The sequence below is a fragment of the Protopterus annectens genome, chromosome 8.part1, assembly GCF_019279795.1.
Source record: "Protopterus annectens isolate FY-2018-M chromosome 8.part1, PAN1.0, whole genome shotgun sequence".
Classification (NCBI taxonomy): domain Eukaryota; kingdom Metazoa; phylum Chordata; order Ceratodontiformes; family Protopteridae; genus Protopterus; species Protopterus annectens.
The window spans coordinates 541,491,014-541,515,565 of record NC_056742.1 but is presented as its reverse complement, the minus strand read 5'-3'; the positions used below and the strand labels follow the sequence as shown (position 1 = coordinate 541,515,565).

Genomic DNA, 24,552 nt, shown 5'->3' with positions numbered 1-24,552 from the left:
ACAGCGGCTCCGGACCCATCCGAAGGAGCATTGTCCGAAGGTCGTGCAACAGAAATATTCAAAGGCCTAGTTAGCTCCTCGTGGGAGTCCGTTTCGGCCATCGGTTCCGAAATGGCCGACGACAGGGGCTGAAAAGCACCTCACTGACGACGGCCGAACCTGAAGCTGGCTCTGCTTGTACAATATCGTCTGATCTGGACCTCGGAGGCCTGTCTTTATCCTTGCGTCGTTTGTGAACTCCGGTAGCCAGAACCGTATCAGACGACATTTTGTAATTAAAACGCCTACCAAAGTAATGAAATGCAAAATCGTACCTTCGTTTAATTGTATGTTGATTGAATCTAGCACAAAACCGACAACTAGCTACGTCGTGGTCAGGGCCTAAGCAAGGAATAGAGTAAGAATGAAAATCCTTATGAGGTATTTGCTTCCCACATGAAATACAATTATTAACTTTTTCTGACATCGGACTGGAGCAAGAAAAAAGTTTCCCCAACGGGGTACTTAGCTTTGAGTAGGAGAAGAAAGTCTTTGGACTGAAGTACGTTTATAAATAATTGTCAGGAGTCAGCCGACCGGCACTTGCAAACTGCTATCACCGCACGGCAAGAAAGCCTGGAGAACATGGCGTCGGCTGCCAGCTTTGTACTCCTGGCGCTCTGACGTCAGGGAGCATGGCTGAACAGCCGACGCCGGACCCAGACTTTGGGATTCTGGCCGACCGAGGACTGCCTGCCGGCAGGGGAAAACCCTACAATCATGACTGCAACAGTGAATCACGAACATCTCCTTGGCTCAGACGCTTTGGCCTTTTTCAACAGCTCCGAAACTGGGGCCAAAGATTTACGTTTCCAAGTCTTAGGAGCTACCTGACCAAGTTCCAGCTGTTCCTGGAAGGAACTGGTCATAAGACCCCTATCAATTAGTTTGCGTTTTCTCTCAATCAAGACCCTGGTAACTAAACCCATGGCAAAAGGTACAGGGTTCTTGCAAATGAGCTTCACCTAAACAGTACATGCAACTGGTGACTGTCAAAGACCTCTTTTGGGAGAATCTGTCACATTTTTTAAACCCCGAAGGGCAATGGTCCTTATGGCCTCCATCTTTTTCTTTAGACATTGTACAGAAGACCTATAGTTTAGCTACATAAAGCAACAATAACAAACTCTAACTACTAAGGTAACAACAACTAAGTTAGTGAGAGAAAGAAAAAGAGTCTATTGAATATTACAAACCCCCTTTTTTTTTTTTTTTTTTTTTTAAGACACACACTCAAGGGAAGAAAGGCCCTCCAACTTAAACGGGCCGTACAATTCTAAGGGGAAAAATAGGGGTCAAAACTTTCAGAACAGTCGCACAAAAGATAACAGTAATAAAGAATGTAATTTAAGAAAGGTTGAGAAAAAGACAGATTTAGTAAATAAATCTATTACTTAGCCAATGAGACAGTAAGGAGACAACCTCGAAGCTTTCGCTGCAAACGAGATCTGGGAAATTGCCGTGAGGCACCATGGGACAGGGGTTAGCCTCGAGCCAATAAAAGATCTCGAGCTTTAGTATCGGCCGAGTCGGAGCCGAATATTGGCTCCGAACCAGTCCAGCAAGAATTATGGCGAGATAGGACTACATAACATCAAAAGTTATGTACTTACCATAACAATAGATATATGTTGCCTGTCTACAACCACTGCGTTATTAAATCAGACACAGGTCATTCCAAAAGACTTCTATCTTGCACCTCTGCCTCCTCTTCCCACAATACCCTGCTCTCTACCCCTGATTGAGTTTACCCTTCCCACAAATATCACAAATTCAAGATCTACACACTCCAGGGTAACACAGGATCCCAAGATGGAAACAGAACACCCTGGACAGTCTGACAACCCAGTGCCCTGCTCCAAATAACCCAAGGAAGGGAGTGATAGTTGAACCAGAAAGAGAACACATATCAATCATTATGGTAAGTACATAACTTTTTGCATCAGATATTGTCTTTTGCATCCGGCTTCAACCTGTGGGAGTGTGTCCACAGCCACGTATCAACCCAGGGAAGCCCCAGGAGAGAACATTCCCCAGAATGGTGGAACCAAACAAGGCTCTTGACTTTGACTGAACAACCAATCTGTAATGGGACACTAGTCCAACTAGTACCAGCACAAATATCAATAGAAGCTCTGGAGAAGAAAGGCTGTGGAACTGTGTGTCCTCGTGGTCTGGGCCTAAACAAGTATTGCAGTAAGAATGAAAGTTTTGGTGTGGGATCTGCTTTCCACATGCAAGAAGATGGTTAACTTTTTCGGTCATCGGTTAGAGCAAGAAAAAAGGGTCCCCAACAGTGTACTTGGCTTTAGACGTTTTCTGCTGAAATTCGACTTCTGGTAGCGACAGACTGCCACTCATGCAAACTGCTTCTGCTACGGGCTCCACGGTAAGAAAGACTGATGTAGGCTGCCTTGCTTTATAGCACTAACTACCTGAAGTCAGACTACAGGCGACAGCAACCGGTGCGCAAAAACAATGACTCTGGTATTCGGGCCAGCCGAGGGCTACCACAGCAGGGATAACTCACAGGTGATGACTGCAACAGTGAAACACAAAAAACATCTTTGAATTTCTAAGTCCCTTATTTTCTTTGTCAATGGTTCTAAATATAATGCAAATAAAGTGGAGAGAACTCCCCTGCCTGGTTGCTCTGCTCAAGCAGAGATCATCAGAAGGGACCACACATGCTAATTTTCACCACCGATCCCTCATATATCCTAATAATCCGCCTTACAATTTTATCAGGGAATAGAAATGCTTCCACTGCTCTGTTCATGAAGTCCCAGCTTACTCTGTAAAATGCTTTCTCTGCATCAAGCCCTACCAACAAAAGTGGTATTTTCTTACATTCTGCTTCCCTCTGATCTTCAAGTGTTTGGTTAATGTTGTCAAATGTTTGCCTTCCCTCCACAAAACTACAATGATGTATATTGATCAATTTTTCTATCACTTTTGCCATTCTTTCAGCTATTATAGACAAACTTTATAAGCATGGTTTAGTATTGAAATGGGCCTGTATGAAACTGGATCTGCTGGATCTTTACCCTCTTTAGGTATTACCGTTACCACCGCCTTCTTCCAGGATGCTGGTACTTCTCCTCCTCTTAAAATACTGTTAAACAAAACCTTCCAGACCTTTATCACTTTTTTTCCCTCCTTGTTTCCAAACTTCCACAGGAATACCATTTAATGGAACAGGTTAGAGGACAAAAAGGGAAACTGGCTAGGCTTAAAATGGCACCCAAGGGTAGCCAGCCTAGAAATTACCTATGAAACAATCATTTTCTGGTTTGAATGCAAACCTGCATTAGTTATCCATCTTAATAGTTAGTGACGACAATTATGATTACGGATGTGTCTACTGCAATGCCTCATTTACAGTAAACTGTCAGTGAACCAGAACTCAACCAATCAGAAAAAAATTGAAGAAACAGTACAATTTTAATGTCCCTCCCCCAACCCCCCACAGAAACATACCTTACGTTTTAGAGTTTTAAAAAGGAAGATAGGAATAAATTCCCTCTCTCCCCAACATGAGAATAAGTCAAACCAAACAAATAGTATAGGGTACAGTATCAGTCAGGCCTATTTTTAATAGTAACTCTCAAGCAACCAGAAACTTCAGTTATCCGCCATCTACCATTCCCCATGGGTGTCGGTTAACCAAGAGTTTACTGTACATGCTGTTCTCCACTGTAAATGGTCTCTGCTCAACTGAGCTGAAACCAGTCAACAAAAAACACTAAATGCAACTGTCAAATTCATTACGCATCTGTAGAGGACAATTCACTGCAACAAAACACTAAAGCGATCAATACAAAACCTGTCTTGGAAAGTGATCAAAAACTACCACGTAGCATCTCAAAATTAAAATGTTTAAAGCCATCCATGCAAAGCTGTGATACCCCATGGACTCAGTTTTCATGGCTTCCTACAGCTCTTACAGTTGTACTAATGGCAATAAATATACAAATAAAGCTTCCCGAACATTCTGCACTGTAATCAATACAAAACCAATTTACACTTCTTATAGTGAGAAGTATGACACAGGTGGGGTGACCCACGAAGAATATTTACTAGTCTGGAATGCTTCATCAAACTGTCAGCTCAAAAAGAACTTGGCCCACTTCAGGAGTTGGTCATATCAGCAATGCTAGGACATTAATGAAGCCAATGTTTTCTCATGGGGAGATGTGCACTACATTCTCCTAGTAAACAAATATGGAGTGGCTTCATTTAAGCTCTATACTGTCAAATAGTTCTCTGCTTATTAAGGTGCTGAAAAACAGCATGACTTGGAGGAAGAAGGAAACCGAATTAAACAGTCTGCAAAAAAACTGAGCAAAATGAAATCACAACTCTGGGATGATTATACAAAAAAAAAAAAAAACTGGAAAAGAGCTAAAAAAAACTCACCTGCTGATTGAGAGCCACAGGAAACTTTCTCACTGACGGGAGGAAGCTGTAGTTGAACAAAGCATACGTTATTATATGAGTTTCAATGTTAAACCAAAATGCAAACATGAAGACATCCTTAAAACTTTGATGTCATGACCCAAATAATAAACAAATGGAAAATACATTTTCCTGACCTTCTTTATTAAGAGCAGAAACCCCTGCCTGTTACCTTCATCACTGTCAGCAAAATCCCCTCACCACCACTACCACCTGGAACACGAACTAAGCAGATCACGATGCACGGATAAAGCAACACAGGAGCCCCAAGCAGACAGGATGCACTCAAGCTCCAATGTAAACAAAGGAACAGAAAACATACAGCCATTTTGTGACACTAGTAACAGTTGGTCTCAACAACATTTAGGGGAAAAGAAGCTACCAGGTAGAGATTAGTAAGTGTAGGGCAAAGTGAAACAAATTCCTTCAGGAAGGCAGAGAAATGCTAGTTCTACAAAGACCCTAAATGGCACAAGTATTCAGTGTTTGAAGGGACAAATTACCAAGACACACACAAGATCTCAGAAAAGAATTACTACTAGTCCATTAAAATACCTGATGAATACAACATGCCAGCATTCTCACGCAGCAGAAAGTGCTACTTAGGATTTGTACCGCAGCCTTAATCTACACAGCCAAGTCAAACCTCTGGCAATGTTTTCTTGACCCACTTCATTCTCATTAAAACATGGCTCACTTGTCAAGCAGAAACTCCCCAGGAACAACCCTGAAAACTCTGAACCTGTCAAATAGCATCATTCAGATATATTAAGTTTGAAAGCAGAAAAGGTCACTCAAGTTCTGCCTTTCAAAAAGAAGTTAATTCACAATTCAATACTTCACATAAGCTAAATGCAGACAATTTTTGTGCACATTTGCATGTATGCACAAGTACTACGCAGGTTCGGAATCAATGGACCAGCTGGACACCACATCATACATCAGTACATTTGAGACTAGCCTTCCAGTCACTGCTTTCAAAACAGACACATATCTCCAGATGATACAGGTGGAAGCCAAATACCAACATGGTTTAAAGTGCCATTAAAAAAAAAAAAATGGTTTCGCTGGACACACTGATCAAAATGACCTTGCAGTATCAGATGAAGAATATTCAGACAAATTCAAAATTCACATTGCAACAAACATTTAACCTCCCACACACACACACACACACACACAATAAGGCCAAGTATCAATTTAGATGCATAATAACAGCAATCATTTTTACCAGAGACTATCTGCAAGTTTGTCAGTTCAAAGCATTAAAAACTGCAGCAACCCACCCACTGACTCACATACAACCCCATTCCAACTAGGACCACCAATCGTTCAGCCCAAAAAACAGAAAGCAAACTTTACCTAGAAGTTATGTAAAAAGGCCTTCCATCCACCAAAAATTTATAGTATTGACCGCAAAGACGCGCAACTTCAGAAAATGGTTGGCTCCATCTACATCAGTGTCCACCACTGAAATAAAACCATCATAAGTAACACACTGCTTGAAAACGGTGGGGTCAGACTCTGCAGTTTTATACCCATGTCTCAACCATCAATATAAGCTGCAGAGTACCATTCTGCCCCCTTCTGTGATATCACCCCCCCCCCTTAACAGTAGATCACATATCTGGCATTTTCTGTGGACCCACACTTGGTAACACCGATGTGTTCCAATATACACACATATGTACCCCTACTCTAGTGAAAATGGCCACCAGCCTGCAATATATCGAAGAAAAAAGATTCATCCAAACTGGTAGTCAAATGGTCCAGTGTCACCTTCCTCACTTCCATCAGAACCTCTCCATTACACCATATTAACAGAGACTAGGAAAGAAAATATTTGTTGCTTCCCTCGTCCAAGGCATAGGGCAAATGATTTAACTGCTTGTGGTTTGTAAGTCTGAATGGAGAAAAAACAAATATACTACTTTATAAAATACCTGTATTACAGAAACATTCAGAATAAATGTTTACAACTACCCACTAAACAAGACCCTCACTTGGTTTCAATCATGACCTTTTCTTCTTAACTAAATTATTCTGATGCACCACTAATTCTTAATAGAATCCTTACCTGTTTTGCACTGCCTGTCTTAACTGGTCCACAAGTAGACTTAAAACACCAAGCTGGGTTACCTACTTTGCTTTGATCAAAAAAAAGTGCTCCACTTTCTAGTCACTCATAGTGGCAGGGACTAGCTCCATCAGTGTTACTATTCTGCCCAGTAACAACCTACAGTTTACCAGAGTCCCAAAATCTGGAGACCAAGTAATAGTAAAAAAAAAAATTGGAATTGAATAGCTCTGTAAAATCTATCACAACGAAAGATGCCCTTCTCTTCCCTGTCACAGTATTATTTACATGAGGGAGTTCTCTGCCGCAGGTGGCCCGAAGTTGGCCACTATGCAAAAAGTTTCATTACTGTAGGGCATGTGGTACTTCACACGTAGGCTGCTCTCGTATGTCGGCCATAAGTGATGTACGCACATACCTACCTCAGAACTGAATGCCCAAAGAGAAAAGCCAGCCTAGGGAAAGTAGGGTACACCCATCCAATGAAAGAACCAAGCAACCAGGGGAAAGGAGGGAGGGAATGGAATACTGCAACTGAGAAGATGAGGACATCTATTGTTATGGTAAGATTTTACACTAATATTCTACGTCCTCCTATTCATCTGTTGCAGTACTCTTTACATGAGGGAGACTACCAAAGCTCATGCAGAGACAGAGGTGAAGTTAGCAGATGAATCTTGCAGGAAGCAATGGAATATGGCTCCAGCAAACCCTGCCCTACACTTAGAAATGCCATCCAGTTTGTAATGTTTAGTGAAGGTATACATAGAAGTCCATGTAGCTGCTTAGAGACCAGAGCTAGTGTCTAATCCCTTGAAGGAAGCCCCTGATGAAGCTACAGTCCCTAGTGGAATGGGCCTTTACAGAAGCAAGGGTCTTCCCATGCTTCATACAACAGAATGAAAAAGCCTTAGAAATTCAAGTAGAAACAGTCTGCTTGGAAATGGGCAATCCCAGAGCCGTAGGATGATAGGAGACAGAGCTGGTCTGATTTCTTGACAGATTTTATCTAATCCAAGTAGAATCTAAACCTGCCTATGTTCATCCAGAGTGTGCAACACCTTCTCATTAGAATTTTGCTGAGAAAAAAAGGTAGGCAAGGTAAATGAATGGACTGGTTAGCACGCAAAGACACCATATCTTTATGGAAACCCAAAAAGGGAGCAGTGGCCATTAGGGCCTGGGGCTCAAACGCACGTCTGGCTGAAGTTACAGCTAGAGTACAGTTTTCCAGGAGCAATGCTGCAGGGAAGCTGATGAAGCTGGCTCGAAAAAGGAGGGGGGGGGTCAGCTTTTCAAATACAAAACTAAGACCCCAGGGAGGAGGGATAGGTTTCCTAGGAGGTTTAAGGTGAAGGATGCTTTTAAGAATTGTTTAGCCTCAAATCTGCTAGCCTGAGGCGGGATACAGGCAGAAGCAGCTGACGTATAGGCCTTCACTAAAGAATAGGCCAAGCCAGCATTGAGAAATTCACACAAATAAGATAGAACCAACGGGACTGCCACTGACCGTGGATCATGTTTTCGAGAGACACCCCAAAGTGAAATTTTCTTCCACTTGGATAGGTAAGATTTTCTGGTAGTGGGTTTCCTGGCCTCCAGCAGGACCCTTGGCACATCCTCAAAGAACAGGTGTCCGAAAGGAATTAAAACCCATCACCCACAGAGTCAACTGAAGGGTAAACAAGTGGGGATGGATGAGAGTTCCCTCGGCTTCTGTGAGAAGGTTCACCCTGTGAGATAACTGGTGGTGACTGCCCTTGGCTAAATCCAGGAGAAGAGAGAATGTACAGTTGTGTACTCTTACCATAAATGTAGATGTTTGCGTGTATTCACGGTTGCAGTCATCACACTTGGGTTATCCATGCCAGGGTAGCCCTTGGCTGGCCTGAATACCAGAGGCTTAGTATTTCTGCATCGGTTGCTGTCGCTTCAGGACTGATGTCAGGTCGTCAGTAGTATAAAGTAAGGCAGCCGATGCCATTACATCAATTTTTCTTGCCCTAACCTGTCAGGAGCTCCCAAGTAGGAGTGAGGTTCTGGTGGAGGAACCCCACCAGTAGAAATCAAATACCAATATGTCCCTTTGTAAGGAAAGAGAAGAAAAAGGGGGAAGGAGGCAGGGAAACCAGGACTGCAACAGTGAAGACACTCAAACATCTACATTTATGGTAAGTATACACAACTGTACTATGTTCTTCGTGTTTCACTGTTGCAATCATCACATTTGGATTGATTCCCAAAGCTGAGGAAATAGGTGGAGGCAGTCAAGGAAACTAGAAGCTGGCTAGGATGCCCAGCCAGACCGCAGAGGCAAACCCTGCCCTGGATGTGGCGACGAGAGGCAGGTGGTAATGTTTGGTAAAAGTGTGAACAGATGTCCAGGTGGCAGCCTCCAAGATGTCCCTGGTGGGGACTCCTCTGAGGAAGCTGCAGAGGTGGAGGCTGCTCTGGTGGAGCAAGTCCTAACCCCCTTGGGGAGAGGCTTTCCATGTTGTTTGTAGCAGAAATGGATGCAGTGTGCTTATCCATTTGGAAATGGTTTGTTTGGAGATGGCTTTGCCTTCTGCCCCTGTAGCAAAGCTAACCAGTAATTGATCAGACTTTCTGAACCATTTAGTCCTGTCTAGATAAAATCCGAGCTGTCTGTGCACATCTAGAGAGTGCAGGATCCTTTCCCCCTTGTTCTGTGGATTAGGAAAAAAGGTGGGCAAAATGAATGGATTAGTTGACAGCCACACTGGACACCACCTTGGGCAGGATGGATTAGTTCTGAAGGATAGTCACAGCCATGAGTGCTTGCAGCTCACGAGATTCTTCTGGCTAAAGTGATGGCCAGAAGGAACTGTCTTCCAAGAGAGAAATTTTAGCTCTGCAGATGAAGCTGATTCAAAGGGGGCCAGGGTGAGCTTTTTCAACACAAAGCTAAGGTCCGAAGCTGGGGTTGGTGCTCTTCTGGGTGGCCCCAAGTTGCTAGCTCCTCTCAGAAACTGTTTGATCAGGGGGTGTGAGAAAAGGGGCTGCTCAGTGGGGAAATTAGCAGAGATAGCAGAGGCATGAATTTTTATAGAAGAAAAAGAGGCCACTGTGTAGCAGGCCAGCTAAGTAATCCAGGATGAGAGGGAGGGCTGTGCCGTATTGGCTCCCTTAGCCTGAATCCAGGTGCAGAACCTTTTCCATTTGTCACAGCATAACACTTTCTAGTGATAGGGCGTCTGGTTCTAGATGTTCTATAGGAGGCCAGTTTACTGAGGTTGGCAAGACTGATCGGGGGTTATGGAATAAGCAAAGCTGCCAAATTGAGTGTCTGCAATTGGGGATGCATGATTTTCCCTTCCCTCTGGTTCAAGAGGTTTGGAATCTGAGGAAGATGCCATGGTGGCAGTGGAGACGGGCTGCGCAGCAAGGGGTACCAGTGCTGGCGAGGCCAGTCTGCAGCTATAACAATTGTCCTTGGTTTTAGCAGTAACCTGGGGATAAGCAGTAGTGGAGGAAAGGCACAGACCGACAGACTGACCCAGGGGAGGGACAAAGGCACAGACCGACAGACTGACCCAGGGGAAGGACAAAGGCATAGACCGACAGACTGACCCAGGGGAAGGACGGGGCACAGACCGACAGACTGACCCAGGGGAAGGACAGGGGACAGACCGATAGACTGACCCCGGGGAAGGACAAAGGCACAGACCGACAGACTGATCCCAGGGAAGGACAAAGGCACAGACCGACAGACTGACCCCGGGAAGGACAAAGGCACAGACTGACCCCGGGGAAGGACAAAGGCACAGACCGACAGACTGACCCCGGGGAAGGACAAAGGCACAGACCGACAGACTGACCCAGGGGAAGGACAAAGGCACAGACCAACAGACTGACCCAGGGGAAGGACAAAAGCACAGACCGACAGACTGATCCAGGGGAAGGACAAAGGCACAGACCGACAGACTGACCCAGGGGAAGGACAAAGGCACAGACAGACAGACTGACCCAGGGGAAGGACAAAGGCACAGACCGACAGACTGACCCCGGGGAAGGACAGGGCATCCATTTTCCAAGCCATGCAGTGATGCTTCCTGGTGCAGAACTTGCTGAGCTGATGGTTGGTGTGGGAAGCAAAGAGGTCGACCTTCGTGGTGCCCCAATTCTGACTTATTAGGGTGAAGGTTCTTCTGTTGAGTTGCCACTCGTGTGGGTCCAGAAGACTTCTGCTTAATTGGTCTGCCAGAGACCTGGCAGGAATTGTGCTAACAGGTGAAGTTTCACGGCAGAGGCTGTGTGCCAACGGGTCAGGGCCAACCTGCATAGAGGGTAGGAGTGAGTCCCTCCCTGCTTGCTGATATACCACGCCACAGTGGTGTCTGTTTTGATCTGGAGAGTCCCTGGGGAGAGAAGGGGCTTGAAAGCTATCAAGGCGTGCTGGACAGCAATCATCTCTTTTTGGCTGATGTGCAGAGGTGTTTGCTGCATGCTCCATTGGCCCTGTATGCATCTGCGTCCAGGTGTGCACCCCAGGCACAGTCTGACGCATCTGTGGTAAGGATATGGGGGGTGGAGGGGTGAGAAAGGTAGTCCCTTGTTGTGGAAGCATGCTGCTGCCCACCAAAGAAAATCCTTTTCTGAGGCAAGAAATAATAGGTATAAGAATCTCCAGGTCTTGAGAGTGTTGACAACAAAGGCTTTTTAGGTACCACTGAAGTATGCAAGATGCCATGAACCCCAGAGCTTGCAGGATCTTCCTTGCAGGTAACTGGGGTGTGGTGGCTAGGTGAGAGGAGAGAAGTAGGCTGTCAGGAAAATTTACTTTTCTGGTGTAAGAAATGCCATCTGGGATGCTGTGTCCAGGCTTGCTCCCAGCAATATAATCCTTTGGTTGGGCACGGTTTGGATTTATTTTCGTAGATGGTGAACCCCAGAGAGGTTAGTAGGGACTTTACAAAGGCCAGATGCTTGAGCAGCTTTTCCTGGCTGGCTGGCTGAATTAGGCAGTCATCTAAGTATGGGTAAATCTGGGTATTCCTTTGTCTGCAAAAGGCAATGGCCGGAGCCAGACATTTTGTAAAAACTCTGGGAGCAGTACATAAACCAAAGGGAAGCACAGAGAACTGAAAGTGCTGAGATCCTGCCCTGAAATGGAGATATTTCCTGCATGACTCCCTGATAGGAATGTGGAGGTAGGCCTCTTTTAGATCTAGGGTGGCTAGCCAAGCATTTTTGGAGAGCATGGGTAGCAGCTGCTGGAGTGTGAGCATTTTGAATTTTGGGATCACCAGGAAGAATGGATAGATCAAGGATGGTGTGCCAGGTGCCCTCTTTTCTGGGTACCAAAAAAGTCTGTAGTAGAAACCTTGGCCTATCTGTTCTGCAGGAACCTGCTATACTGCCCTCACTGAGAGCAGGGAAAGGATTTGCTTTTCAGCCTCTGCTCACTGGTTTGGAGGTAGATCTGGGAATCCTTTCGGGGTTGGAAGACTGTGGAAAGAAAATTTGTATCCCTAGGACACAATGTTGAGAACCCAGCGGTTGTTGGTGATTGTGGCCTAGGTGCTTGCGTGAAAGTAGAGTTTTCCTCCTAGAGGTAAGTGAAGGTGGGCAGAGGGAGGGGCTGGGGGAGGTGAGTCATTGTGAGTTCTTACCATAAGGGGATAGCTTAGAACTCCCTGGTTTTGAAGTGGAGGCAGTCCACTGCTTAGATCTCTGCATTCCCTGCGGCTGCTGTCTGGAGGGGGGGGGGGTTGGGCTGGACTGGTTTTAGTGGGAGCAGGAAAGGACCAGTGCTGGGTGGGACAATGCCTGCTGAATCTGGGTGGCTGGACCTGTAAGAAATCCTTAACTGTCTGTACAGACTTTGCTTTTTCTTCCATCTTTTTTTAAGACCTCTTCTGCCTTAGTGCCAAATAAGTTGTCTTTGTGCAAAGGGGCATCCAACAGTTTAGATGTGACATGGTCTGGCAAGGGCTGTTCCTTAAGCCATGCATGCCTTCTAATGACAGATCCAGTGAGTGCTGCCCCGCAAGAAGCTTCTAGGGTGTCAAAATCACAACGCAAGTTGTGTTTAGTTACTTGACTTGCAGAATGCATTAACTCTTGTAACTCTTTAGATTCTGCATAAGCAGGAAAGGAAGACATTTTTTGTTTGAGGAGTTCCAGGGTATGTTGCTGAAATGTTAGCATATGGAGCTGACAATTTAGTGCCCTGATAGCAAGAGTAACTGAGGTGCATACTTTTTTTTACCCCATCAGTCTAGTGCTCCGGAATCCCTATCTGAGGGGGTGGGATTCTTAGCAGAGGTTGCTTTAATCCCTAAATATTGGCCCTTGAGAAATTATCTAAGGGTCAGCAGCAGGAATTTTAAAAAGAAATTTGTGCAAGTCCGGTACTCTATAGTACCCGTCTGGTTCATTGGGTGCAGGAGGGATGGTGTCAGGAGTCAAGCTGGATACCAGGAAATCATCCACCACAACATCCAGGAATGGGGGATGGCCAAGGGTCTGTGCTGCATAAGATCTAAGAATTCCCAGAGTCTCTTTTTAGACTGAGGGTAGTCCTGACTCTCCCACTGGAAATGCTCCCTTAAGGTGTGAAGGGTTTTCCCAAAGGAAATCCTCTAGGGGAGAGGCTAAAGGGATGGAATCCTCTGCATCAGAATCCTCATAAGCAGAGAGGGGATGCATGCCTTCATATTCAGATGCATCAGTCTCATCTGACTCTTGTTCAGACAAAACTACGCGGGACAGATCACTTTTCCTTTTGGAGGGGGCAGCTTGGCTTCCCCTGATCAGTATGATAAGGTCTTCTGCCATTTTAAGCATTTGAGACTGAAGCAAGTGCCCGAGATTTGGTCGCTGGTTTCTTGAGTGTGGTTCGTACCCTGGGCTTAAGAAACTCTGTCGTTTTCTAAAGAACGGTACACAATACAGCTACACTAGAGAGGAGTTGCAATCATATTTAAGTACATCTTGTTGCCAGGAATTTTCAGTTACAAGAAAATACACAAAATATAGAAAACACTCAATATGTAAGGGGTACAGAAAATCACCGTCTGAATAATTTGTGTCACAATATACATAACTATTCATAACTGCTACATATGAGGTTTACATTTAACACACACACACACAAATATGTCTTGCGCCCTTTTCAGTTTACATTCACAGTAATTGGTCCTCTCTCTTCCATCTGTTCTTTTAAAATACGATCCAGGAGAAGACTAATACTTTACAAAATAGGAATGCTTACTTTGGTTATTCTTTATCAATTTATGTGCTGACGTATACTTTATTGCCATATTTCTAAAGCCCTCCCATGACATTTTGGTTCAATCTAACCAGTTCTGGGTAATGTACAATTTTACTAGAGAGAACAAGGTAATTAGAATATGCCACTTAGGTTTGGGTAACTTTTGAGGGGATATGCAAAATTGCAAATTCCCATGACAATGTAGATTTTTGATATCCCACCCTCTCTAGTCTGTTAGTGAGCACCATAATTTGAAAGTACATTTGTAGCCCCAGAAGATGTGGAATAAATCTGCGACTTGTGTGTATCAGCACAGACAGTTTGATGAAACTTCCGAGTTGAAATTGTTGAGTATTTCTGGGGTAAAGCATTGTTAGCGATCATTAATTGTGTATACAGGAGTTTCTTAAAAGGGATCGATTTTAACGTTGTTTCAATAGATTAAGATTTTTGTTTCCAGTAACTTCTTTGAGCTATTCAACCCAGTATTTTGAATACAGAATGGATGGTTGGTATCTAAGGGATACTTATTAGCCTGTATGTATTAGATAGCATTTATTTAACTCCATAATGTATTGCACATATCTATGTCTTTGTTTACTTCATAACCCCCTATTATTGAAGTGCACAGTTCTCGAATTTGCATTAACATTATGATGTATCCTTTTGGAAGGTTAAGGGCATTCCTTGCGTCTTCTAAAGATTTTTTTCCTATTTATGTAAATATCCTAAACATTGCATCTCTTAACGAGCGGATATTTGTCCAAGTTTATCATCTTATTTAATCTGAGGTTTGGATTCAGATGTCTTGGTTGTAACAGGATGTAAGTATTTGTTAATTCAGTGTTCCCATCATATTTTGAAATCTAATTATTCTATGTTTTAATGAGATATGAAATCTGCTATCCTTTAGGTTTTCCTATTTATAAATGGAAGGGCTTTGGGATTGGATTTTACTGTTTTTGACGTAGTCATACCATAATTTAATCCACAGTGGATGCCATTCTTTACCCTCTGGATTATATTCAGCAACTTGAATGACCCTATTTGAGCATATTATATCATAATACAAGTTAAAATAAAGTAAAATCAGTCACCCCTTTTCCTTAGGATACATTAACTTCTGATAGCCGATACTAACAGATTCAGGGTACCAGATTAAAAAAAAATAAATAAATGGAGCTTTAGCTAAATTTAAGAGTTTTTCTGAACTATTAAAATAGTTGCATTGAGTTTAAACCACCACCACCTTGGGAGAATATTCATTTTTATAATTGCTACTTTCGAATGAAAGAGATTCATTTTTTCTCCATCTCTGGATATCCTATTCAACGTCTGCCAGTATCTTTAGTAAATTCTTCTGCATGAATAATTGTGGGTTATACTCAAAAGATACCCCCTAATAATTTTAAGGAGTATTTTATTTCCAAATCAGGGAAATATGACTCAGTGTGGCCTAATGGATTGAGGGGGAAAACTGAAGTTAATCCACAAAATCCCTACAGTTTGAAACTTTTGAGAAGCTGTTATCAGTCTAGAATTTTGCTCAAAATCAGCAAAGGCTGTTATAGTGCAATTAATAAAATTTTCTGAATATGATGGTACCTTTGAGTTACGAGTACAAATAGAGGTTCTTTATACAAGTTAAGGAGATAGCGGACATCCTTGTCTGGCCCTATTTAGAATTTTTATCGGATCGGATGTTTTATTAATGTACAGAATTGTGAAAGTGTTCTCATATAACTTTATTATTATTACATTTGTAAACTCTTGTGTTATATAAAATGGAACAGTACAGAAAGTAAAGTTTAGGTTTATTTTGTCAAAGGCTTTAAACTCGTCTATACCAAGGGTGTAGGTCGTTTTTTATTTTGTTTAAATAGCAACAGCAAGATCATTTATCCAAGGTTAATATCTTATCAACCATTCATGAATCCCGACTGCTGTGGCGATATGTTTGGAGCAAGATCATTTATCCAAGGTTAATATCTTATCAACCATTCATGAAACCCAACTGCTATGGCGATATGTTTGGTAATACTTTCAGTCCATTTGCATGCACTGCAGCTAGAATTCTAATGTCTAGATCGGAGAAAGAAATTGGTCTGTTTCCTGGTTTTTGTCAGATTTTTGTTTAGGTATAAAGATTGTCTTTTGAATTATTTAACTATAGATCTGCACTGCCATATTCTCCTACACAGCTATAGGTTCATAGGTTCATACTAGGCTATCTGCCCAAGGGCATTTATAAGCCTAGCCCATAGTTATGTGGCTTTCGCCACCCCTTTAGTTTGAATAAAAACTATGCCTATCATTTTGCTGTGCCTCTGTCAAGCAGTGACACTGAAGTAATCCCTGGGGTATATCTGCGATCTCCCATCCATTGGTCAAGATTCCTCTTGAACAAGGCCAGCGAGGTGCTCTGCCTCACATGTACCGTGATTTTGTTCCACAGCATAGGGAGTCTCTGGGTGATTAATCTGTCCCTCCAGCACGTTCTATTTATAACCGTGTCAAGGTTTAAGTCTCCCGCCCTTGTGGTTCTGAGGGATCTAGATTTTTTGAGGTGAAGCATATTCATCAAATCTGGGTTTGACATGGCCTTATATGTCAGGCACAGGTCACCTCTGAGCAAGCGGTATGAGACTGAATAGAGCTGGAGTTCTTTCAGTCGGGCAGCATAAGACATATTTTTGAGACCCTTTATCCTTTTGGTGAGGAACTTTGGGGCCTTTCAAGCTGCAGCAGGTGTCTGGTCAGATACATTCCGAACGGGCATTGTACTCAATCATAGGTCTAATGACTGATGAGTACAGGGGACGATGACCTCCCTTGATCTAGATGTGAATCCTTCATGATCAGGTGGGCGATATAGAAGGTTTTCCTAACTACTTTAGCAACATGAGTGTCAAGCGAAGGCTACTGTCAACCTGGGTCCCCAGATCCCAGATGACTTTTCTGTGCTCAGTGGATTGCCACCTATATGGTAGCTAGGGTAACCTTGTTTTTCCCGAAGGGTATGACTATGCATTTTTTGGCGTTTAACTTCAGGCCATGGCTCTGGCACCAGTTATCCATTTCTGTGAGGCCCTTCTGGAGGATATCTGTGTCAGATGTGTTTTCGACTATGGCGCCCAGTTTGCAGTCATCTGCAAACTTTGTCAGCCATAACCCTCCTGTGTTTGCTTGTACTTCAGAAAAGTAGATGCCGAACAAGAGTGGACCCAGGACTGAGCCCTGTGGGACACCACTTGTGACAGGCTTTGAGTCTGACATGGCTCCAGCTACTCTGACCCTGTGGGTTCTGTCACTTAGCCAGTTTGCAACCCATCTTGTGATGTACTGTACTTATAAATGTACAGACTTTATAATTCAAACAGGGGAAGGTTCCTTTCCTATTACTAGATGACATTACTCTATCATTTTGCTTAAAGGGGTCTCTGTCACAAAGCATCTGTTTTAAATTAGGTTTCTTCTAATATGCAAACCTTGGTTCATCACCTACTAAATCCCTCAGCCCATCATCTGATTTTAAAATCCGCCAATTCCTCTTAATTACTTCAATAACCTGCCTATTATTATTACCATATGTTAAACAAAAATTCACTTTGCTTCTAGCCTTATTATGTAATTGCCCTTGTTTAGCTTCTTATTTCTTCCTTCTTTATTCCTCACCCCTTGCTTAGAGAACCAGGGTGCCCCTACATCCTTACGTTGTTGAGCCACAGTAGATATACCATTTTCTATCTCCCTTTCTTTATATCCTCTAGATTTAAGTCTAAGAGAAAAATTATTCATTTCAGTTTGAAACTCAGTTTCTCCAGTATCTAATCTAGAAAGTCTAAGTACCTGTCCCTTGATAATGTTATTGGTAATATAACCAGGATGCATACTATCCTTAGTTAACATAACATTTTTCCAACACTCCTTTCGGAATGCCTTGGTCACAAAACCAGCTGTGTATCCTAGAGCAACATCCAAAAACTCTATGTGCGATGTTGAAAAATTCAGAGTAAATCTAAGGCAATCTGTAATAGTTTCCAAATAATTTTGAAACTCATATAAAGATTCACTTGTACCTTTCCAAAATAAACTGTTAACATTGTGTATAACTTGTCTCATATGCCTTTATCGGATTGTCAGCTTCGTATATTTCTATGCAAATGAGGTGGAGTTACTGAATAGCATAATGGGGTAATCATGTCCGCAGATCCTCTCCATGTAGGCAGAGAACCATGTTGGTGTTCAGAGAGGAAGTAGCTGACATCAGGAGAGGGTGTGTCCACTAACGTCTGAGCTGATTGGAGCATAGCTGCTCCTGTTCGCTTGGCTCACCACTATGCTGAACATGCAAGTTTGACGGGGGGTGTGCACTAACTGCTAAGCACTGTTTACCTATGGGGCGTATGTTTGCATGGTGTGACACAGTGCTCAAAGTATCTAAAAGGACAATGATGTATTAATTAGTGTTGATCCTTACTTAACTTAAATTAGGGCCAATAAATAATGTCAATGATATATTAGGCAGGTGCAATGCATCATAGGTAGCTAATCCTGCAGGCAGCACCTACAGTAGAGCACTATAAAATATGCAGACACCCTACAATCTGATTTTCCCCCATACTCTGCACCATTGGAGTACAGACTTTGGAATTTTAACTGAAAGAATACTCGGGGCTGCTGCAGGTCTGCTACATTTGTATGTGTTATATGCTGAAATCAGTGCTGCTACTGCTGCTGACAGGCTTAGGCACAGAAGGAGAAGAGTGTTTGGGCCCAGATTAATGTTCCAGGAGCTACATGAGCTAGACATTGTAGAGTGCTACAGAGTGGACAGGGACATACAACAGGGACATACAATAAGAACTCAATGAGCTCTGCCACCTTCAACGTAGGCCCAGAGACAACAGAGGGGAACCCATCCCATTGGAAACAAAGGTATGTGTAGCCCTTAGGATAATAGCCACCGGCACCTTCCAAAGACCAACTGGGGACATGATGAGGTTCTCACAGGCATCAGCATCCAGGGTACTCCACCAGTTCCTGGATGCCAGTATTGTTTCAATCTTTGATGTCAGCTAAAAGTGCTCTTTGCAGCACCCACAATGTGCCCAGTAATGACTCCTTCTGCAATTCATACAGGGTTACATGGATTTATAACATATCTAAATGTGATTGTAAATTTTTTTTTATAAAACAGTGTAAGAAACTTCTCTGTGTGGAAGATTTTCAGACCAATAAAGGGAGCTGAGGGATGTGCACAAGTGTGCTAACATGGAAGTGTCCACAGAATACAAATCATCTCATAAGCAGGTGAAATGCATGCAAATGAGGCAGATAGGCAGTCATACAGACCCCGTGTTGGTGTCTGTAATATACACAGAAAATTTCCGTGTACAGGAAAGTAAAATGACACCAGGGGCTGTAAAAGTGGAGTTACAGTGGCAGAAATATTATAGAGGGCACAGATATGTGCAAAAGTAAGTACTGTGTGTCCAAAACTGTGTGGAAAATAATGTCAGTATTTTTTAATACTATGGGTATGTTTGCACAGTGTATCATAGTGCAGAAACATGCCAGTATTACAGAATAAAATATTGTAAAAAACAGAATTTGTGAGTATATAACAGTAATGCATTACAGGATGCTGTGTGGGGTATGCACAAAGTAGGACTGCTGTGGTTACTAATGAGGCAGGGCCTGAATCTGTGTAGTTACCAGGTACTGTGCACAGATCTGTATGCAAATGAGCAGGGGTTACTGAATAGCAGAAATGGGTATCTGTGTCCGCAGATTCCATCCGTTTAGGCACAGAACCATGTTGGTGTTCACAGAAGAGGTGGCTGCCATCAAAAGGAGGTGTCCCCCTAAATTGTTAAGTGCATTGGAGCTCAGCAGTGCCTGTTTGTGTGGAACACTGCTCTGCTCAGCAGAGGGGTGTGTCTGGTGAATGCTAAGCTTTGTTTGCCTTAGGGGGGCGTGTTTCAGTGTGTTTGAGCATGTTTGAGTGTGTTTGTGTGGCACACAGTCATGCTGAGCGTGCCTTCCATGGGGCGTGTCTGTTCACTGCTAAGACTTATTTACCTCTGCAGAGTGGGTTTGCACGGTGCACCACAGTCCTCAGCAAGGAAAGCTGTCATAAAAAAAAAATTAGCTGAGAAAACCAATGATGTATTAATTACTAATGAGCCCTATTACACTTAAACTAGGGCCATTAAACCCCTTAGTGATGTACATGGAAGGTGGAATGCATCATACCTAGCCAATCACACAAAGTACACCTACAGCAAAGCACTATAAAGTATGTATACAACCTACAATCTGATTTTTCCCCATACTCTGCACCATTGGAGTACAGACATGGGAATTTTAACCTAGAGAATGCTAGGGGCTGCAGCAGGTCTGTTCCATATGTAGGTGCTAGACGCTGAGGTCAATGCAGCTGCTGCTGATGCTGACCATAGGCCTAGACTGAGAAGGAGAAGAATGTTCAGGACTAGGGTAACCTACCAGGAGCTACATGAGCTGGAGATTGTAGAACACTACAGGGTGGAGAGGGACATACTGTAACAACTCAGTGAGCTCTCCTGCACTCAACTCAGTCCCAGAGCCAACAGAGAGGAACCCATCCCAGTAGAAACAAAGATATGTGTAGCTGCAGGTACTTTCCAAGGACCAAATGAGGACATGATGGGGGTCTCACAGGCATTTGCTTCCAGGGTACTCCACCAGTTCCTGGGTGCTATGCTACCACATGTCCGTGAGCACATTTATTTTCAGGAAAAGTTTTGATATTTTTTGTCCAAATGATTTATAAAACCCAGCAATGCAACCATCCAGTCCAGGAGTTATACTTGTTTTCAGACTATTTATTACTGAAAATATTTCTTGTTGCGTGAAAGATGCCTTAAGTAGATCTTTGTGTGTTGGATTTATTTTTGGGAAGTTTAGATTCTATAGGAAAATCTCTCTCTCTAATACTGTAGTATTTAGCTTTTGAGGGCCATGTAGTTTTGTACATAAATCTTTAAAAGTGTTAATTTCTTGATTAGTGTGCATGTTCCCTTGGTGTTTAACTTCTGTTACTGCAGAGGCACTGTTAACATTTATTATCCTCACCAGTAATCTTGAGGGAGTTCGTACCCATTCTGAGTGCCTTGCGAAGGTTTTCATTTCTGTAAAAGAAACTGTTCTGCATGCATTACATATCATTTTAAGTTATTCATCTGTTCTTCCAATATTGAATTTGTTTTTTTGGACGGATTCTATTTCAATTTTTTTTTTTTTTTTAGTTTTGTCTCTTCTTTATATATTTTTAATAGAACGCCTTTTTAATCAAAATTACCCTAATCCTCGCTGTACTTGCTGCCTATTGAATATCATACAGAATACCTGCTAGCGTTAAGTCATGATCGAGTTGGTCTAAAATGTTAATTTCCTGTTTTATATCCTTTTTCTGTAGTAAGTTCGGATTTAGGGACCAGTTTATACCCCTTTGTTTTCAGGTTTAGATCACTAGGCTATCTTTTATTTTAAAACTGTAATCTTTGAGTGGTCCAAAACAAAAACTAGGTTTTATAAAACAGTTTATTTCTGCCTTTAGGAATATTTCAAAAATCAGAAAAGTCTAATCTAGACCATGATTTATAACATTGGGAGTAGCATGTGAATTTTGCTGTAGCTGGGTATTACTCCAGTAGCAATAAGAGTCAATTAAGTTAAAATCTGTTTTTAGATTGTTTATTGCTATGGAGGCTTGGGTGTTTTATTTTCACTTGTTCTGTTACGGGGTCAATTATTGCATTCCAGTCACATCCTATTATATAGTATTAGTTTGGAAATAAGAGTTAGGATATTATAAATTTCCATGATAAAAACTTGTTGCTTCGCACAGGCTTAAGAAAAGTGGTTTCTGTAGATTAGAGCTTTTAAATGAAAAATAGCACCATCTTCTATTTATATCGGAGTCATGGTGTTCAAGTCTCTTTGAATGAGTGAGTGTTTAATTAAAATTGCAAACCCCTTACTGTTCATTTCATTATCCAAAGCTATTGTATTTATCCATTTTTTTCTCCCTTTCACCTAACCTTCCTTTAACAAGTGTTTCTTGTAGTAAATATAAATTTCCGCCTGATTTACAAGCTAAAAAAAGAAGTTATGTACTCACCATAACGTTCCATGTTGGTAGTCCATCCCACCCTTCATTTTTACATATGGGTTCGGAGCCGATCCTCTGCTCCGACTCGGCCGATTTTCAAGCTCGAAGACTTCTGGCTGGCTTGTGGCTAAGCAGGTATCCCATGGTGCACCAGTGCAATCTCCAGATCTTGTTTGCTGCTCAATAGTGACAGAAAGAAATAGAAACAAATCCCTAACCAACAAACCAATACTAAAGGGCTGCCAACCAAGAAATTTACAATATTACCTCCACAACTTCCAGGATGGGGGCAGGAGGGCGGGTTGGTAAAAATGAAGGGTGAGATGGACTACCAACATGGAACGTTATGGTGAGTCCATAACTTCTTTATGTTAGGTAGTCCAATCTCACCTTCATTTTTACATATGGGACAGCGTCCCTAGCACCTTATTCTTGGGTGGGTCATTGGAAGCTACTCCTGAGCACTGTGGAGCCACAGAATGCTCTACCCATAGAAGCCAAATCCAACTTATACTGAGCAATGAAGGTGTGAGGAGTAGCCCACGTGGCTGCTGCACAGATATGATCAATTGGTACCCTGGCTTGGAAGGCTGCAGAGGTAGACAGAGACCTGGTAGAGTGAACCTTGATCCTGTGGGGTAAGGGTCTGCCCTCCGAGCTGTAGATGAAAGCTATGCAACTCGAAATCCAGTTAGACAATGTCACCTCAGAAACTGGTAAGCCCAATCTGGAATCAGAAAAGGAAACCAACAACTGGTCTGACTTCCGAAATTCTTTGGTCCGTTGCAAATAAAAATGCAGCTGTCTGCTAACATCCAACTGGTGAAAACGATATTCCGCTGCATTGCTATGATTGGGAAAGACTGGAAGCTCAATGGACAGGTTCAATGTGGCAGAAGAACAAACTTTGGGGACAAACAAAGGGTTGGTACATAAAGAAACCCTGTCTTTACGAAAAACTAAATAAGGTGGCTTAACAGACCGGGCATGTAGCTCAAAAACACGTCTGGCTGATGTAATAGCTAGCAACACAGACTTCCAAGACAAGTACTTTAAGGAAGCTGAATGAGATGGTTCAAAGGGAGGGTTGTTCATTTGGATAACGCAAAATTTAAGTCGCAAGAAGCCACAGGTTTCTGTAAAGGTGGTCTCAGCAAAGTGGCTCCTCTCAAGGAAGTTTTACTTAACTTATGCGACATAAGGTTAACATTTGGAGATCCCAAATAAAAATGTGAGATAGCCGCCAATTGTACTTTGATGGTGGCTGTGGCAGATCCCTGCTGAAAAAGCTCCAAAAGGAATTCCAGAATTACGGGAGCGGTGTAAGGATCCACTTTCATTTTCTGTGCCCAAATAGAGCACCTTTTCTATTTACTGTCATACAGCCTTCTGGTTGATGGTTTATGTGAGGATAAAAGAATACTGGACACTGATGACGAAACATCATGAAGCCTGACTAGAGATGGAACTGGAGCAGCCAAGCTGTCAATTTCAGGGTGTGGAGAAGGGGTGTAGCGAACCCAACATGTGGGTCAATAGATCTGGAACTGGGTCCAGGATCCAAGGATCGTCCAGGAGAAGAGGCTCGAGGAAGGGGAACCAGACCTGACGAGGCCAGTAAGGAGCAATGAGGATTAACTTGCTTCCCAGTCGGTTGGCTTTCTGTATCACTTTGGGGATAAGAGGGATTCGAGGAAAGGCATAGAGAAGTCCCGTGGGCCAATCGTGTACCAGAGCGTCTCTGGGTGCTTCCCCCGGAGGGGGAATTAGGGAAAAATAACTGCTGCACTTGGCATTGACTGGACTGGCAAAAAGGTTGCAGCAAGGTTGTCCCCATTTTCGGAAAAACTGTTAGACTATTTCCCGTTTCAGAGACCACTCGTGGGGCAGCAAGATTGCCCAGCTCAGTTTGTCGGCTATCACTTTGTTTGTCCCCAGAATGTGCGTTGCCACCAGAAAGCGCTGGGAAGAAATCGCCCATTCCCACACTCACATGGCATCTCGACAGAGTAGGTAAGATCTGGTACCGCCTTGTTTGTTGATATACCACACAACAGACATGCTGTCCGATTGTATCGCAATCGTCCCTGGAGGAAGAAGGTCCTGAAGTGCTTGCAACGCGAGAAGCACCGCTCTCATCTCCAGAAAGTTGAAATGCAGATGAGCCTCGTGTTCTTGCCATGTGGCTTGGACAGTCCTGCCCAAATAATACCCCCCCCCCGACCTGGGAGGCATCCGTGGTCACAGTGGCAACGGGTTGGGCAGGCACAAAGGGAGCTCCCGTGAACAAGTTGTTGGGGGCTATCCACCAACGAAGGTCCTTTTTGCAGGATTCTGTCAGCAGAATAGAGCGATTCAGCGGTAGATATTGGAATGATCACTGGGAGAACAGCAGCCGTTGAAGGATTCTCATGTGCAACCTGGCTAAAGGTATTAACAGAAAGGTTGAGGCCATCGTTCCAAGAAGTTGAAGAATCCACTTTGCTTTGACCTTCTGAAGTGGGAGAAGTTGCGGAACTTGTGAGATGAGGTTTCGTGCTCCTTCGGCGGGAAGACAAACTGTCATATTCACTGTGTCTATCT

General features: G+C 43.1%; 1 protein-coding gene across 2 annotated transcripts in view; it reads right to left on the bottom strand.

Moving 5' to 3' along the window:
• USP10 (ubiquitin specific peptidase 10) overlaps nt 1-24,552 on the bottom strand; it is an 864,697-nt gene that overhangs the window by 683,660 nt on the left and 156,485 nt on the right. For both annotated transcript variants that reach the window (XM_044082060.1, XM_044082061.1), the window contains exon 3: nt 4,459-4,504. In XM_044082060.1, coding sequence (XP_043937995.1) covers nt 4,459-4,504 — 46 coding nt within the window. The remainder of the gene's footprint in view (nt 1-4,458; nt 4,505-24,552) is intronic.